This window comes from Gambusia affinis, linkage group LG20, assembly GCF_019740435.1.
Source record: "Gambusia affinis linkage group LG20, SWU_Gaff_1.0, whole genome shotgun sequence".
Lineage (NCBI taxonomy): Eukaryota > Metazoa > Chordata > Actinopteri > Cyprinodontiformes > Poeciliidae > Gambusia > Gambusia affinis.
The window spans coordinates 17,467,476-17,484,074 of record NC_057887.1 but is presented as its reverse complement, the minus strand read 5'-3'; the positions used below and the strand labels follow the sequence as shown (position 1 = coordinate 17,484,074).

Genomic DNA, 16,599 nt, shown 5'->3' with positions numbered 1-16,599 from the left:
ATAATAATAATAATAATAATAATAATAATAATAATAATAATAATAATAATAATAATAATAATAATAATAATAATAATAATAATAATAATAATAATAATAATAATAATAATAGATGCTTCAAAGAATTCTGAAAAAATAAATGCAACCTGAAGCCGTTTTGCCATTTTCACAAAATTTCTTGGATTTTGTGGCACTAACAGCCTCAATTTATTGCAAGCAGACAAGAAATGTGCAAACTCTTCAAAATTAGAAAGAGAAAAGAACATACTACATAACTACAAAATACTACTATTATATATCTGCAGCCAACCAATTTTAAATACAGAATGAAACTATATTATTTTTCACCTCAACAATAGTTATACGACAATGTCACAGATTTGAATCCCATTATTTTTTAAATGCTATTAAAATATATATTTTTTTCTGTCTAGTACGATTAAAAAGCTTTTAAGTCGATGTTTGAATGTCCACTGAATGTAGAGAAAGTTAATTTCTTGTCTCTTCTTGGTAGAAAACAAGCTACCCACAAAGTCCCTTTCATGGAGTCTAATAAAATACACAACTTAACTTTTCTAGATAGGTTTTCTTGAAATGTCTTCAAAAATCTGTTATAAACAACGTTTAGTATCCTTGTTTATTTTATTTGTTACAAATTATTGTAAAATGTGGAAACAAATCAAAACAGAAACATGAAGGAACAGACCTGAGTGTTCTCGTCTGCTAGGTCTGCAGCTGAGAACACTCAAGACTACTCTACTGCAGTGTAAGCAGTAGCACAACACTACAAACAAAACAAACAAATAACAAAATACATTTATCATTGAAAACTCCTCAACAACTTGTAGTAAAAAAGATCATACTTTTCCAAAGGAGAAAAAAAGTAGTTGAATCAAATAATTACCTATTTTTAAAAAGAGTTTTCGATCAGGTGAAATACCTTGAGTATTTTTGAGTAAATATAGAGTAAAAAGAAAATGACCCAGAAGAATAGACTGTTCATTAAGCTTTGACAGAGGTTTGAAATGAAGCAAAAACATACAGTGAGTTATGAATTACTAAACAAGGCCAGATTCTGCAGCAACACAAACATGCACAACCTGCTCTCAGTGGGCATTCCTTGCAAGTTCAAAAATAAACTGTGAATTAACCTCAGCGGACGCAGCACTGGGCCTCTGTGCTCAACTGTTTGTGTGAGTGAAAATGATTGCAAGAGGAAAAGTGCTTGGGTTAGAGACCAAGCTATGGTGCAAATAGACCAGATGATGGTTGATGGTAACAACCTTAAATATGGCGTACATGCAAATTTTGTTTTGTGTGGAAACTGTGTATTCGTAGGAACTAGTGTTATCAACCTGTGAGAATTTGAGTTTATTAAAGGCACTTACGAAGTCTTTCTCGAGCTTCTCCACCTCCTGCTTGTAGCTCTTCAGCCTGCTGTTGTACATGGCGCGGCTCTGGATGGGGATCTCTCGCACCTCCAGGTCCATCTGCTCAAGCTAGAACCCACAAATAACAGTTCACAGCAAAACACTTCCAAGGTGTTTTCTTACACTTTAAAATACATTTCAGCAGCATCAAAAATCAATTTTGAATCCAAAATCGACACACATATTTCCCCTAGTCAAATCCATGGCAAAAAACCTTGCCCACCAAACGCCACCACTTTACTAGAAATTTTACATCAAATTTTTTCTCTGCAAATTGAAACGTGTTTAATGATATTAAATATGTTTCTGTTGCTGCATACAGACAGTGCAATGAAAGATGGTTAATACCCTTTACCCTCGACAAAAAAGGGCAGCGCTGCCTCTCACTACTTCATGCTGCGCACTGCTGGTCATCTGGCTGAAAGAGGGATATAACATGGTTTCTTTTCAGTAACTGTCAACTACACTTGTCACTATTTTTTGTGTGCAAAATGAACCATCTTGATTTGGTAATGCAGTTTTAAAACAGCAGGATACTGTTACAACTATTGCCATCATGCAATGTTGGTTTAGCAGCAGAAACACTTCCTGCTACTAAAAATCTAATAGCTTTATTTTAAAAATAAAAGCTATTAGATCTTTTCGTACAATTGTGTTTAGAAATATGTGTGTAAAACCATGGAAATTTTATTGTAGGGTTGTTGTACCGAGAGCCTGACATTGTGATCTACCTGTCCTGTCTCTGATTTTTATTGTTGTTTTTTTTCTATTTATGTTTTTATTTCTTCTTGTTTTATCCCAATGTGCTTTTATCAACAGTTTCATGAGTACTGTGCAGTAATTAGGTGCATATATAAGCTGTTTTTAAAGCTTTTTATAAATAAAACCGACATTGGCATTGAGAGAATCCCATTACATCCGCAAATAATTGTAATAAATAATTGTATTACAATTATTCAAACACAATATATAAAGTTTTGAAATCATGGCTGCTGTCTTCTGAAAATGGTGGCATTGCGCGACTGTACCATAGTTTGCACGATAAAACAAAAAAGGATATCTTGAAAGTAAAACGAAGGCTTTAAAAATATTTTAATTAAAAAAAAGGAGAAAACTTTAAAAATATGTAACTACAGCAATACTATGTTCAGGCACTGACTGTAAAAACGTAATGTCTTCTGCTCATGTCACTCAGCTGAGATAAAAGTAGAAACAAAATAGAGCATTTCTGTAAATAAATACAGCATCAACATATGAGGGGCCCTTTATTGCACTGACATGAATGGGCTCAACAGTGTCACAGCGGATGAGGGAAAAGTACATCTGATGCATCTGTGCACGGATCTCTTCTTGGCAGACTTGGAGGAAGCTAATCACCATGCCACAACAAGACAACTGCAAAAACAATTTGTCTCCATCAGGTGACTGCTTCCTTTTATTTATTTATTTTTAAACAGCAACATGAAGTCTTTCACCTCGAGATAATGGCTTGAAATGTGTCATAGGGGTGTCACTTAAAAGCAGATTACTGGGAAGTAATCATGTGAGGAGGAAGCCTCCTTTCCGCCATGTGAAGTGTGTACATGTCTGCATGTCATGTCAGCACCGGGATAATACAGGTGCAGTTGTCTAGTTGCCGTGAAAACTGCCCCCCACCCCCACCCCCACCCCCACCCTCCTCTTGCCACAAATTCATAATTTAGAAAATGGGAAAAGGAGAAAATTACTGATCAAAGACATACCAACTCTTTGACTTCTTCAAGCTGTTTGTCGACATTTAGAACCAGCTGTGTCTTCTCCTCTGTAAGAGAAAAAAACAACACCATTATTGATCAGCCGACGTAGGAACAGAGCTTCGTGACAACAGCCAAACTCCCCCACAACAGGGGAAGAGATGGGGGAGAAAAATAGAAAGACAGTGGGAGAAAATAACACACGAGGACACATTTGAAGATATATTTACACATTCTCTCCACACGACGAGCCAACATTTGATGTCTCTTAGTTATGGCGTGTGTGAGGCCTTTGTTGGTTTCTGTTGAGGAGCAGTGAGACGCCTCATGCCAACTCAAAGGGATGGGAGGTGTCAGCTTTGCTCACTTGCCACGACTGTGAATCCCGCTCAGAATGACTAACACTCTGCTCCACACCTCACCCCATGGCTGCTCTTCCACATTACCCATAGAAACTCATTAGGACTTCAAGTTCCAATATAAACTTCAGAACCTTCAATCATTACTTATGGCAGCAGCGCTCATACTTTGAGTGCAGGTGCTAAATTGGTATTTCCTCTAAAATTAGCTCTTTTCAACAATCCCAGGAAGGAACATCAATTGTACAGCTTGGTGAGTTGCTTGGTGATGAAGTACCACTTTACACTGTGTGCACAACTACTAGGAAAGTGAGTTTTTGACCATATCTTCATTTTTAGGCATATTTTAAAGCTGTGGAGTTCACATGAACACAAAGCTATTAATGTAAGTTGAGAGTTAATCTATTAAATTGGCTGAAGATGAACACATAAATAGAAAGCTGGAGTATAGACGTTTTCTTATAATAGCCTGCTCACAAATAGGCAGGCTATTTGAGAGCATAATAAAGAGTTTGTCTATTTATTATTATATTGAATATAATTTCAGATTTTTGTATAACTTTTCTTCAGGTTAACTTAGAAAGTGAGCTATTATTGTTACAAGTTAAGTTTCTAAACTACAGAAAAGTGATAGTTAGGGAAGCTCAAATGTGAAAAACTGGACTGATATTGATCTGCGATAGTAACACTGCTGTTATGTTAGGTTTATCAATGTTTTATCTTATCTTTTTTTATCCAATTACCCGATTAATCGTAAGAATAATCAATAGATTACTCGATTACTAAAATATTTGTTTACAACAGCCCTGATGTAAACTTAAAAATCATGTACATTTTTTTGAGAAACTGAAATTATTCTGACAAGAATAATTTGATCCCACAGATTTTAACAAATTTACAAGTGGCCTCAAAAATGTCACCAACAGCACAGTATTTAAAGTGGCTAAAACAACAATCCTGTATAAATATAGTTTTTTTTTACTTTTTCTTTACATTAAAAGAAAAATCCTACAGCATCACCAATCGATCAGCCAGGGATCAGAATTGACCATTTTTCACCTGATCAGTGATTGCTAAGAATCGAAAAGGTGTAAAAACAACAACATTCCTGACATTGCTTTTGAGTGTTAACCTGACACTGCTTCAATTTAACACTCCATAATCCAGTGATGTATCACTATCACTATCACATGATAAAAACCCCTCCCCAAATAATCTGGGTTTGCATACAAGGAAATGTTAATTGTCCCCATGAATATCTTGATGGATGTATAACAAATCAAACAAAAAAAATCACTGGGTTTGACAATGAGCTGAAAAATCATACTACAACTTTATTTAATTTTTATTTCCAAATCACAAAGGCTTTTTTTTTTATAAATGCTAAACAAAAGACTTCTAAATTCAAAAGAAATTTTAGATATGTTCTTATGAGCTACTCTCAGACAGTAGTCATATGACTAAATGTATTTTACATGAATCAGAAGAACTACCTGGAAAAATGTAAGAGTATTTTAAAATATTTAAACACAAGAGTCAACAAAACTTCTAACTCAAAAGCAAATCACAAGGTCTATCGGTTGTGGGCTGCAATTTTAAAAAAAGAAAGAAGAAAAAAAAAGCTAACCCTAGATCGTCATTTATTATGGATCCATGGGCCAAGATTACCTTTTGCCAGTCCTCAAATACATTTTTAAAACCTGTGTCCAACCTCACCACGTACACAGTAAACAGCCAGAGGCGATTGAGAGAAAGGTGAGATTGTGCTCTCTCTCCAACTCAAACTCAAGCAGGAGAGGCGTGAAATATGTATGGATATTTACTGAGACTACAAACTGCTGACAGACACATGAGGAGTTTTGCACACAGAAGTCAAGTAAATAAAGACGAAAGGGCTTGACCATTTTTCTTCTAACTTTGACTTGTGAACAAGACAGAAGTTTAGAAGTTGTTCCACTGTAGAAAATCAAAATTTATACCTAAACATATTTTTTGGTAATTAGCACGGGACCAACCGACCCAGGTGACCGCAAGTCTCACAAACAAAGCCTTGCAGCACATTGTTTCTATATAAACATGACTCTATTAGTGCATCATTTCTACCAGATTTTCACAATATATCAGCTACTACAATGGACAGAGGAACTAACAAGTTCATGTCATCATCAGGGAGGAGGTTACTGGTTTCTCGGTCACAAGCTGGATGCAAACCTGAGGCCAGCAGGTGTCAGTCAGTTATGGTGGATCTGAAATTTGGTTTGATGACCTCAATATGAAAAGCTACAGACCTATAGGAAGAATCAAAGAGCTCTGTAAAGGTAAAAGCAAATCTTCTGAAGCTGGGATATAATTAATTTAATTTCACATAATTATCGCGATAGAAGCCATTTGTTTGTTAAAATTTTATGAAATACATTTGTTCTATTTGATGTTTGTTGAGAATGAGGTATACTCACAAACGAACGAGATAATTAGTCCAACGTTTAGAAACTCTAGCGGCTGTAATGAGCCACAGCAAAGGTAAACAAAGGCAAAATAACCCGAACAGGTGATCAACTCAAAACCACTCGTACCTTTTTACTCTCTCTCTCTTTGTAATTTAAGTATACCTGTTACCGTGGCAACCGCCTGCGCCCCGCAAGACAAGCAAAGGTTACGTAAAAAACATAACATTCAGTCCGTTACGATATCAAGTTTCCAGGCTTGATATTTATTTCTCGATTATTGATCAGCGCTTCCCTGAACACAGCGATGGTTGATTGACTAGCTGTACTTGGTGCTAGAGTGGCTAACACGAGTAACAGTTTAGTCCAAAGCCTTTTCCGCAAAAATAAAATTTTTAGTGTATGTCAGCTACAGTACACATTGCATATTAATCTGTATAGCTAACGTAAGACTGTGTAGCAGACAGGCTTCAAAGTGTAGATGTTGTATCAGTACCGCCATTACGCTGTACTTAACTAACGGGAAGCGTGTGTTTGTGAGACGACCACGCACGTGACCACGTAGAATGGGCATCTGCCAATGAAAAGCGGCCCCTGTGGTAATGTCCATAGTATACAACCTCATATTTTACACTTAGTATCATAGATTCTTAACAAGAAATTAACATTACATACAACTGAGAGGCAGAAGTTTAAAAAGGTTACAGGTCACTGAAAACGGTAAATTTATATAGTCCTCAATAAGGTTATCTCCTGCAAGAAAGAACTCAGATTTTGAGCACATAATTTCTTATCTTGAACGCAAAAAATCATTAAAGCTTACTGTATGTGCATCCACAATTACTCAGCATTTACACGTGTAATACAACATTTACATTTTCAAGACACTTTCTGCGAGGATCTGCTGCAAAATACATCCATATATGTATTAAGTATTTATATCTCAACACAAACGGACAAGCCGAGTGCAGACAAGCAGGGAAAACTTTTGCTACCATTTTTGATGGGTTGTAAACAAACACTGTGATTTCCAGTTTACTTTTTGCATCATGCTCTGCCTCTATTATGCTCTATCCAGGCACCTTGCAGCAGAAACTGAAATTGCAAGAGCGTATTTCACACACAGAATCTCTAAAGAGGCGTAAACAAGAGACTGCAGACCTACATTTTCTTGGAGAAACAGGAAATTGCTAAGATTTGTCTTTACATGTTTCCAACTACTTTGCTAGGAAGCTGATAAATGTGATCGCACCTAAACTACAACGCCAGTAAATTGTTTTACTGGCAGACTGATATTGAACTATTTGTTCGCATCAGCATCAGAATTATTTTAACTTCTTAATGTCCACGTTACAAAATGATAAGCAGTGGTGCTTCACTTTGAGTTGAAGCACCAAATTTCTGTAGGCAGCCACCTAAAAGCAATCATGTAAGAGCAAATGGTGCTCACATAATTCACTGTACTTGAATGGGCAAATATTATGTCATGATGAATAAATTATCTCCAGGAAAACTAGAAAATGACACAGAAATGCTGTTACTTTCCTTGCTGCATTTAACAATATGCCATTTTTGTACCCCGAAGTCAGATTTACAAGTCAGTTACAAGTCAGAAATACAACAAAAACAATCACTACAATCACTATTGCTTTCAATATACTTGAAAACAATACCAAACACATTAGTACCACTGTGAAACACGATGGCACCATCATGCTGTGGTGGTGCTTTTCTTCAGGTGTGTTAGGAAGAGTCAGTAAAAGTTCAAGCATAAATCTTAAGAATCTTTGGAAAGATTTGAAAACTTCAGTTCATAGACACTCTCCATGTAATCAGACTGATTTTGAACTATCTTTCAAAGAAGTTGGCAAATGTGTCTGGTTGAAATAAAAAAAATAATTTATGTTGTTTCAAATGTGTATATTTGCAACTGACAAGTAGAAATATTTGACTGCAAGAATATGCTTAATCATTAGGGCTGTAATCTATTTATGGATTAATTTGTTTTGGTTTCTTTGTCTGCTTAGATTACTTGGTTTGTATCCAATATGTCTGGTGTAAAATTTATGTGAATGGTCCATTACAAACATTTCCATTATAAAAATAGTGACAGGTTCAATACTTATTTTATCATAAATACACAATTGCAGTTTTATTTTTGGAATGCGATTGCCTCTACTTGGATATTTTAAAGTATTGAACACCAGTTCACTTTTCATCATGTTATATTTATGTTAAATTTTCTGTTTGAAAAGGAAGATGACTCACCTCACCTCATTATCACCAAGTCTGCCTAATGGTATAAATAAAATTGATTGATTGATCGATCAGTCAGCCAATGGAAAAGATTCGCCTGAGAGTTTAAAATATTTTTTAAAGACTTTATTTCTCATCATTATTTGATCTACAGACCCATTCAATAAATTAGAATATTATTGAAAACTTGTTTTATTTTAGTACTTTATCACCAATGAAACACTCTATGTAGATTAATTAGACACAGAAAGCTTTTATTTCTTTATGTCTGTTAATTATGAAGATTTCACACTCAGAGGTAATGAAAACATGACATTTAAAATTGTAATGTTACATCAGACTGATGAAAAAACTATTTTTAAAAGCAGAAATGTGGTCTTAATGATAAGTATGTTTAAAAACTGCTTAAAAGTTATTTTCAAAAGGTACTTTTAATCTGACAAATAATATTAATCGAGATATATATTCTGATTTATTGCATATGACTTCAGTTTAATCATGAATTGTATTTTTATTGACCACTGAGAAGCACCTGGATTAATCCTTAAAGTGCTTTAAGAATGAATTTTAACTTAACATAATATTGTATCATATACAAGTTATTGAATAGCTCAATCAGGTTAAGTCGTTTGATTTGACAAACAACTCAAACAACTCATAATGTTTTCTGCACTATACTATATTTAAATGCTTTCCGTGTTTACATATTTCACTTTATTTAAGACACAACCACTATGAACATCCGGCTGTTAAATCCATCAAATAAACATCACAGGAAAGCGTTCAAATTCAGTTTGTTATTTAACAAGCAAGAACACGAAAATGTGACACAATAACAGACTATCTTTTTTCCCTTGAGGAATATCGAGTGACTGTATCAAATCACACAACCAGTAAGCTTCACCTGACACTACAACCTCCTCCTCTCAGCTGAGACACGGTAGCTAACTGACATCTTAGCTAGCAACTCACCGAGTCACGTTAACAAATTTATCTCTTACCTCCACTTAGTTTAGGAATTTTGCCAATTTTGTTCGTTACTTCTGCGGTGATAGTCCCAAAATCCTGCTCGTAGGTCTCAAAGTCTGAAGACATCTTCGAATAATAAGTTTAAACACAGAAGAAGCTGTTTGGTTGGCAGTTAGCATCGGATAATAACAACAAGTGTCGAATGGAGTCTTTTCCTTGAGTAGCAACAAAAAGGGCTCGACAAGAAACTAGACTTGTTTTTTCCCCCAAAAAGGTTCGGTGAGTCAATAGCACATGTCATTCACTTTAGGCTTTGCGAATTATGCGTGATACATTTTCACATTTTTGAAGACTTAACGAGTTTTTGAAATAAATTTCTGCTGATATTTAAATGTTTTAGCGTCTGGATGACTATGATGAGTAAGGTTCCCACCCTGTGTACACAGGAGAAATTGAAGGTAAAAAGGCAAGGAAGTGGCCAGGTTTGTAATTTAAAGTGACAGCTTTTTTTCTCTTTTGCGAATACAGTTTAAATGCTTAAATGGATTTGTATTTGTGATAGCTTTATATCGGTCTGTTTCATCTATGTTTTTTGAAAATGCGTCGGATTGTAGCGGTGATCGTGTTAAAACTGGTGGAGGGGAAGCTAGGATATTTAACGTTAGTTTGCTATCCAGCTAAGCGGAGACATCTTCATTAGCACGATGCATTTAATAATGATTCAACTGCTGAAGTGAAAAAACATAGCGGTTCCTTTAGCCTCTAATAAAAAAAGTAATCTGCATAAATTTGTTTATTTTATTTTATGTCTATTTTTGGTTTGAAATTGCTAGCTTGGCAGCAGGAGCTAATTAGAAGCCAATTAGCACTGTTTTATGTTTATTTTATTACGTTTTCTTTTAAGGTAATGACATATTCGTTCAGTTTCTCTTACGTAATATTGTCAAAATCAATTTCAAAACCAAGACAAAAATAGAAATTTCAGCCCAAATTTTGAAATTCTGTCAAAGCTGAGTAATGTCAGGTGTGTCACTGACATGACAGCGGTTAATTTTAAGCTTAGTTTAGGACAGAAGTTAGAAAATCCTAATTTCCATTTAGTCTGTTGGTTTGGAAAACAATACTGGTGGCTCTCAATTAACTGGAATATTACTTATTTACTTATTTATTAGGTCGATTCAAAAAGCAAAAGTTATAGATTCATTGTGCACAATTGTTGTATCTCAGATATTATTGAAGGAAAAAAACGATGTTAAGCACAAACATATCAGAGTAGTAAAACGTATGTCTGTGTCAAGATGTCATAGTATCCTGTTGATATTCCCCCTTTTTTCTTCAAACGTTTTCTTTCCCCTCAACTTACAATGAAAATGCTTGGATATAGCACTCATGATCAGACAGCTTAAATAAAAACATTAACTGTTTAAAATGTCCCCTACTTGCTGAGAGTCTCCGTGACTGTATCCTGGACCATTTGTCAAGTCAGCTTTCTACCTCATGATTGTGTTGGCCAGCAACTGTAAACCACAATAACCAAAACAAATAGTAATAACTACTTGAAATCAGTTGCAGTCTGTGATAGATTTAGATTAATCAAGCGCTTTCCTTTTTGAATTTTGTTTCTGAACTTTTCACTTATAAGATAATATGTATTGTGATACACCTGTATAGTTTTGGTTTAGAATTTCATTGCACATATTCATTTGTTTAAGTATGTTCTTTTTTTCCTTAACAGATGGGGAAATTTGAGTCTCTCGCTGGGATGGTGTGTTACAGATGTTGACAGAAAAGGATGCTGGACTTCATCACTGCAAGGATCAGGGGGACTCAAAGATCCCAGGTGACTCGAGGCCAGGACTGCCACAGAGTAGACGACAAAAAACATGTGCACCGCTGGCTTTGCAAGATAGCAGTGGAAAAGAGTAGCACTCACTGAACATTCATTTCAGGAACGGAACCAAAAGGAACACAAGTTATCTTCCAATTTAAATGATGAAGTTCCTGTCAACTTTTGTGGCATTTGAGAACCTCCATGAGGTTCGGCGGTTGTGCCACTGGGGCCCAATCATAGCACTGTCTGTCATCGCTATATGCTCAACCATGGCAATGCTGGACTCTATTATCTGGTACTGGCCCCTGGACACTACAGGGGGCAGCATTAACTTCATCATGCTCATCAACTGGACTGTGCTCATTCTCTACAACTACTTCAATGCTATGTTTGTTGGACCAGGATACATTCCTCTTGGCTGGAAACCTGTAAGATTTTTATATATATATATAGGTGCTTAAACAATATAAAACTATATAATACCCTCCAAATGTTTCTATACAGTGGTAAGTCATTTCATTCTAGTTCTGTTACTTGCTGTTTTTCATTCTCAAACAGGAGAATCAACATGATGCTCAGTACCTACAATATTGCAGAGTTTGCCAAGGTTACAAGGCCCCTAGATCCCACCACTGTCGAAAGTGTAACAGGTAAACACCTGCACAAACAAACCTTGGATATGTTTTTCTTTTCTCACCTATGAATTAATTTTTGAGCTTGGAGGAAAGGCTCTGTGGCAGCAACTGAGCCATTATCAGAGCTCCCAACTGCTGGACAGTTGGCTTATGTTTACACCTTTTGCTGTTATGTAAGGTGCATCTTGTGAAGACTAATCCAGCACCTGGATTATGCAGTTGACACAATTACAGTGTCAAATGCATTGAATCTAAGTGGAGTTACTGCCCATTGTATAAAAGATCTGGAAGTGTGGGATTTAATGTAAAATGTATTTAAAATATTTTTCAAGGACCTTATTTTATTGTTTTCTACATGATAAATGTCAACCTTTCTATAAATAACTTGCCTCCAGATTGTTTGAGGGTTTTTAATAGAAGTTATAAATTCATCCATCCGTCCTCTGACTATAAATCCATTAAGTCTTTCTTCTATATTTTTATGTCCAGACATCAATTCACAACTTCCAAACATCAATCCTTCTATCATGAACTAATCCAACCATCAGTCCAACTATTAATCTATCCCTCTATCCATTCATCAGTAGTCTGTACCCATTCATTTCTCTATCTGTCCATCTTTATATCCATTCATTTATCCATTTATCACTTTATTCTTCCATCAATCTGTCAACACATCCATAATTCTGTCCGTATCCATCCGTTCATCAGTCTGTCCCTCCCTCTTCCATCCTAAAAGCCTGATTGGTAAAGTGTAGCTATCTTAAAATTGGTATTAACTTTTGGATATGCATTTTAAAACATTGACCAGAAATTTTATGCTAAATCTGGAATTTATGGAACCGAGTCCAAGACTTGATAAGAACTACTTTTCCTCTCCTCTTATCAAGTTTTCATTATTTGGTTAAAAAAAAAAAAGTAGAAGGGGCGTGCCGTGGTGGCGTAGGGGATAGCGCTTGGAGGCCTTGAGTCCTCAACATGGCCATCGCGGGTTCCATTCCCGAACCAAACGATATTTGCCGCATGTCTTTTCTTCTCTCCTTCCCCCTTTCCTGTCAGCCTACTTCCATATAAGGGACAGTAGAGCCCACAAAAGACCCCCTGGAGGGGTACAAAAAAATAGAAGAACTACTACAACAGTAAACTGTTCACAAAAGTGTATCATCCAGATGGATGTACTAAATAAAATTTGGTTCACATTGATAAACTGAATGCTAATTAACTATGCTACTGTGTTCATTCATCCACATATTGAGGGCTGGGTTTTATGATGTACTTTTAATTTAATGTCTATCTTTTTTGTTTACATATTTGACTCTGATTCTTTGTATAAATTGTTTTTGGAGGAGAATCACTGTGGTTATTTTTGCTCTTCAGATGTGTTATGAAGATGGATCACCACTGCCCATGGATCAACAACTGCTGTGGTCACTTAAACCATGCGTACTTCACTAGCTTCCTGCTGCTGGCTCCACTGGGATGCTCACACGCTGCCATTATCTTCATTATGACCATGTATACACAGCTGTATGAGAGGGTAGTTATTACTTCCACCTCACTCTGCCTGACTTTCTTGTGTTTTTTGCAGCTGTAGAAAAAGTATCTAACCTCCTTTTTTTCTTATCTGCAGATATCATTTGGTTGGAGTACGGTAAAGATTGACATGAGTGCTGTGCGTCAGTTTCAACCCCTCATGCCCTTCAGTGTGCCTGCCTTTGCTGCCACTCTCTTTGCCTTAGGTTTGGCATTGGGCACCACAATTGCAGTTGGAATGCTTTTCTTCATTCAAGTAAGTTGTTTTTTTTCTCCTGATATTTGCATTTGGCATTTCCATTTTACATAAGTTGTTTGCCATGCAAAGTTGCAAATGACATATGCATTTAGTTGAAAACATGCAAAGCCACAATAAACTATGTAAGCCACACTGATGTTCAGCAGAGCTGTATGTTTACTCTCGGTATTGCTTCCCTCTATTTTTGGACTATTTGTTATGTTGCACAGTGTTTTAGTGGCATGCAAGCTAAGGATAACTGAGGAATATTTCACTTTAAGGGTCTAGAAATGAAATATTTTTATAGCAGCTGAAGCTTTAAGCAATGCAATGACTCTGTTTTTACACAAATGTACCATTACTAATGATTTAATGATAAATTATAATGTCTTTTTCAGATAAAAGTCATTCTCCGTAATAAAACCTCAATCGAATCCTGGATTGATGAAAAGGTCAGAATTATTATTTAATGTGATTAGTCTTTTATTTAATGCTGTTTCAATGTTTCCATTTAACAAATAAAATTTTTCTAACACCTTTTCTATATTTGTCATATATGGCTATTATTTTGTTGTATAGAAGCCTGTGTTATTGCAATCCGCTTCATTGATTATTAAGAATAAATACCATGTACATGCCATCATGTATTTATTCCCTTTAGGCCAAAGACAGAATACAGCACTACCAAACAGGGGAGGAGTTTATCTTCCCATATGACCTCGGCGGCCGCTGGCTGAATTTCAAGCAAGTCTTCACATGGTCAGGGACACCGAAGGGAGACGGCATTGTATGGCCGGTTCATCCCAAGTGTCACCAGCACACCTTAACTGTAGGTTCTCCATATTGGTTGCATTATAATGTTCTGCTCTTCCATCAGTCAGTCAGTCAGTCAGTCAGTGGTTCTCAAAGTCTTGGATCTGGTGTCATAATGAGACAGTTTTGATGACACTAGCTTTGATATCAAAACTAATGTCTACTTAATTTTTTCTATGGTATGCAATCAAATTATTTCGTCAATAGTGACGTCACAAAGCATTTTAAGGCAAATCTGACTGACCTTTGTTGATCTATCGACACATATGAGTATATCATCTGATATTCTCAATTATATATTATTAATTCTAGCAGTATGAAATTAGAAGAGCTCCACTTCGAAAGATTGCCACAGCCTGAAATGTTGAGTACCACTGTGTTAAGTAATAATTGTGAATCTGATGTTTTCTTTTAACGAAATATTTATGAGGCATTACTTATTTATCTTAAATATTACTTTGCAATAGTCATGACCTAAATATGTCCTGTTTGTGTGTATTTTACAGATAGAGCAGTTGAAGCAGAAAGCTGATAAAAGAGTTAGAAGTGTAAGTACCTGCTAAATCCTCATTGTGCCATGAATATATTGGCAGATTTACAATATTTATTCTCCATGTACAGTGAATCTCAAAAATGCCATGACCGGCATTGATGATGATTACATTTTAAACATTTTCTGCCTTTAATGGGACATGCCATCTATTTTGTACAATTTAAAAATAAACCAGTTTATGGGATGAATGTTAAAATTCTTACAATTACTTGGTGGCATAAATGAGCAAACCTTTTAGTTAATACCTCATTGAAGAACCTCTTCATGGAATTTTAGTGCTCAGTTCTTTGTTAGAAATATTATACAACTATTATCTTACATTTAAGAAGGAGGAAAAATTAGACCAGTTGTCATGGTCACAAAGCTGTGATTTTTAACAGGATTGTCAACATTTTTGAGTGATTTCAAACCATATGTTCACGTTATACCTAATTGTTCTTTTTGACAGCTAAGATGTTCAGATTGTGACAGTAAATCCTATAGAAGTATAAAAAAAAATTGCATTTGTTTTGGTGAAAACAAACTATGCGTGTTACAATCTAGACAAGTAAAAAACTGAACTTCATAATCGTATCAGTAAAGTAATGTGATATGTGTTTGCCTTGACCAGCAGGTCCAGTACCAGGTAGTGGAGGATTATAATGGAGCCTGCTGCCCTCTCAGCAAGGGTCTACAAACCTTTTTTAGAACCCCTTGTACTGAAGAACCCAGGATCCCCCTCAGTAAGGGGGACATCATCCTGGCCACTCGTGGCACCAAGTATGTTAATCACACAAAAATGACCAGTCACTGAGTGTAATTTATCCAGGAACCAGATTTTTGTTTTCTTTTTGTAGATGGTGGATGTATGGAGACAAAGTTTTGAATGAAGAGGAAATGAAAGGTAAACTGTTTAAATCTCTGTAACTAAAGCATCTTTCTTTATATCAGCTCTGGCTTTTTCCGCTTTCCTTTTAGCTGGAGATCGCGTCCGTGGATGGTTTCCGAGAAGATGTGTTGAGAAGTGCCATTATGACACAGCTGCCAATGATGGCACCAGTGATAAGAAAGTAAATTAATTCATTCAGAGGCTTTATGAGGTGTAGAAGACTTAAGCTGAACAGAATGTCCATCTACTGAAGATGTCTTGCCTGAGGCTGCAGGTCTCTACTCAAGAATTTCCTACTCTAAATAAATGTGTCACCATGTTTTTTGGCATAAATTGATTTCAAAGTCTTACTTAGCACTTGCTGTTAAATGTCTAAAAAGGAATAATACTTTGTGTGAGGGTTGGGTGTCTCCTCTAACTGTAACAAAAACCCAGTAAGTCTTAATTTCCAAGAATTGCCAAAAGGCTTTTGTGTGACTTTATTATGAATATGTGATTGTTTTTCTTTTTACTTGAATCTCTGTCTCTCTCTGTCGTTTTTTTTTTTTTTTTACTTTTGTTATTTTTTCTACTTATGCAATGCCCCTGGCCAGCTAAACCCAGGGCTTCATAATGCAACTCTTTCTACAATATGGAGATAACAATTCATGACTTTTATTTTTGTAAAAGCCAATTGTTTGCCTCAAATTATGAATTGCAAATTAAAACAATAATCTTCCATAAGTGTTTTGTTTGGTTTTTTTTTACTTTAATTTTGTTGCTGCTTGAAATTTTCTCATTTTAATTCCTACAAATTGTACCAAGCTTTAAGAAAGTATCCCGGAAAGGAACTTTTGCTTGCTACAAAGCTGGTTCTAAACATTTATAAAATTGCGTCTAAGACATTGCAAATTCATTAGAAATTTCAGAGAATCTGGAGATTATTATAGAAAATGCT

The 16,599-nt window shown here is 35.6% G+C and overlaps 2 protein-coding genes across 18 annotated transcripts in view; one reads left to right on the top strand and one right to left on the bottom strand.

The window, feature by feature from the left end:
* vti1a (vesicle transport through interaction with t-SNAREs 1A) overlaps positions 1-9,435 on the bottom strand; it is a 132,112-nt gene extending 122,677 nt beyond the window's left edge. For 6 of the 7 annotated variants that reach the window (XR_006369211.1, XR_006369210.1, XM_044101570.1 and 3 more), the window contains exons 1-3: positions 9,224-9,362; positions 3,173-3,231; positions 1,389-1,499 (exon numbers count right to left, since the gene is read on the bottom strand). Coding sequence is in view for 5 of the 7 variants with exons in the window: in XM_044101570.1 (XP_043957505.1) it covers positions 1,389-1,499; positions 3,173-3,231; positions 9,224-9,317 (264 nt within the window). In the remaining 2 variants the exon portion in view is untranslated. Of the gene's footprint in view, positions 1-1,388; positions 1,500-3,172; positions 3,232-9,223 lie in introns of all 7 variants that reach the window. The other variant, XM_044101571.1, reaches the window with a different exon arrangement.
* On the top strand, positions 9,111-16,385 carry zdhhc6 (zinc finger DHHC-type palmitoyltransferase 6). Of its 11 annotated transcripts, none has more exons than XM_044101568.1 (12): positions 9,155-9,470; positions 9,592-9,673; positions 10,927-11,450; positions 11,581-11,672; positions 13,035-13,194; positions 13,288-13,446; positions 13,827-13,880; positions 14,090-14,257; positions 14,748-14,789; positions 15,408-15,553; positions 15,631-15,677; positions 15,752-16,385. In XM_044101568.1, exons 3-12 carry the CDS (start codon positions 11,181-11,183, stop codon positions 15,850-15,852), a joined length of 1,239 nt encoding a protein of 412 aa, XP_043957503.1. In that variant the 5' UTR covers positions 9,155-9,470; positions 9,592-9,673; positions 10,927-11,180; the 3' UTR covers positions 15,853-16,385. The 11 variants fall into 11 exon arrangements, with proteins under 11 accessions (XP_043957501.1, XP_043957498.1, XP_043957503.1 ...); XM_044101561.1 differs by having other exon boundaries at positions 9,352-9,470; positions 9,592-9,649; positions 15,405-15,553; positions 15,725-16,385; XM_044101557.1 differs by having other exon boundaries at positions 9,352-9,470; positions 15,405-15,553; positions 15,725-16,385.
* Positions 16,386-16,599: the final 214 nt, after the last annotated feature.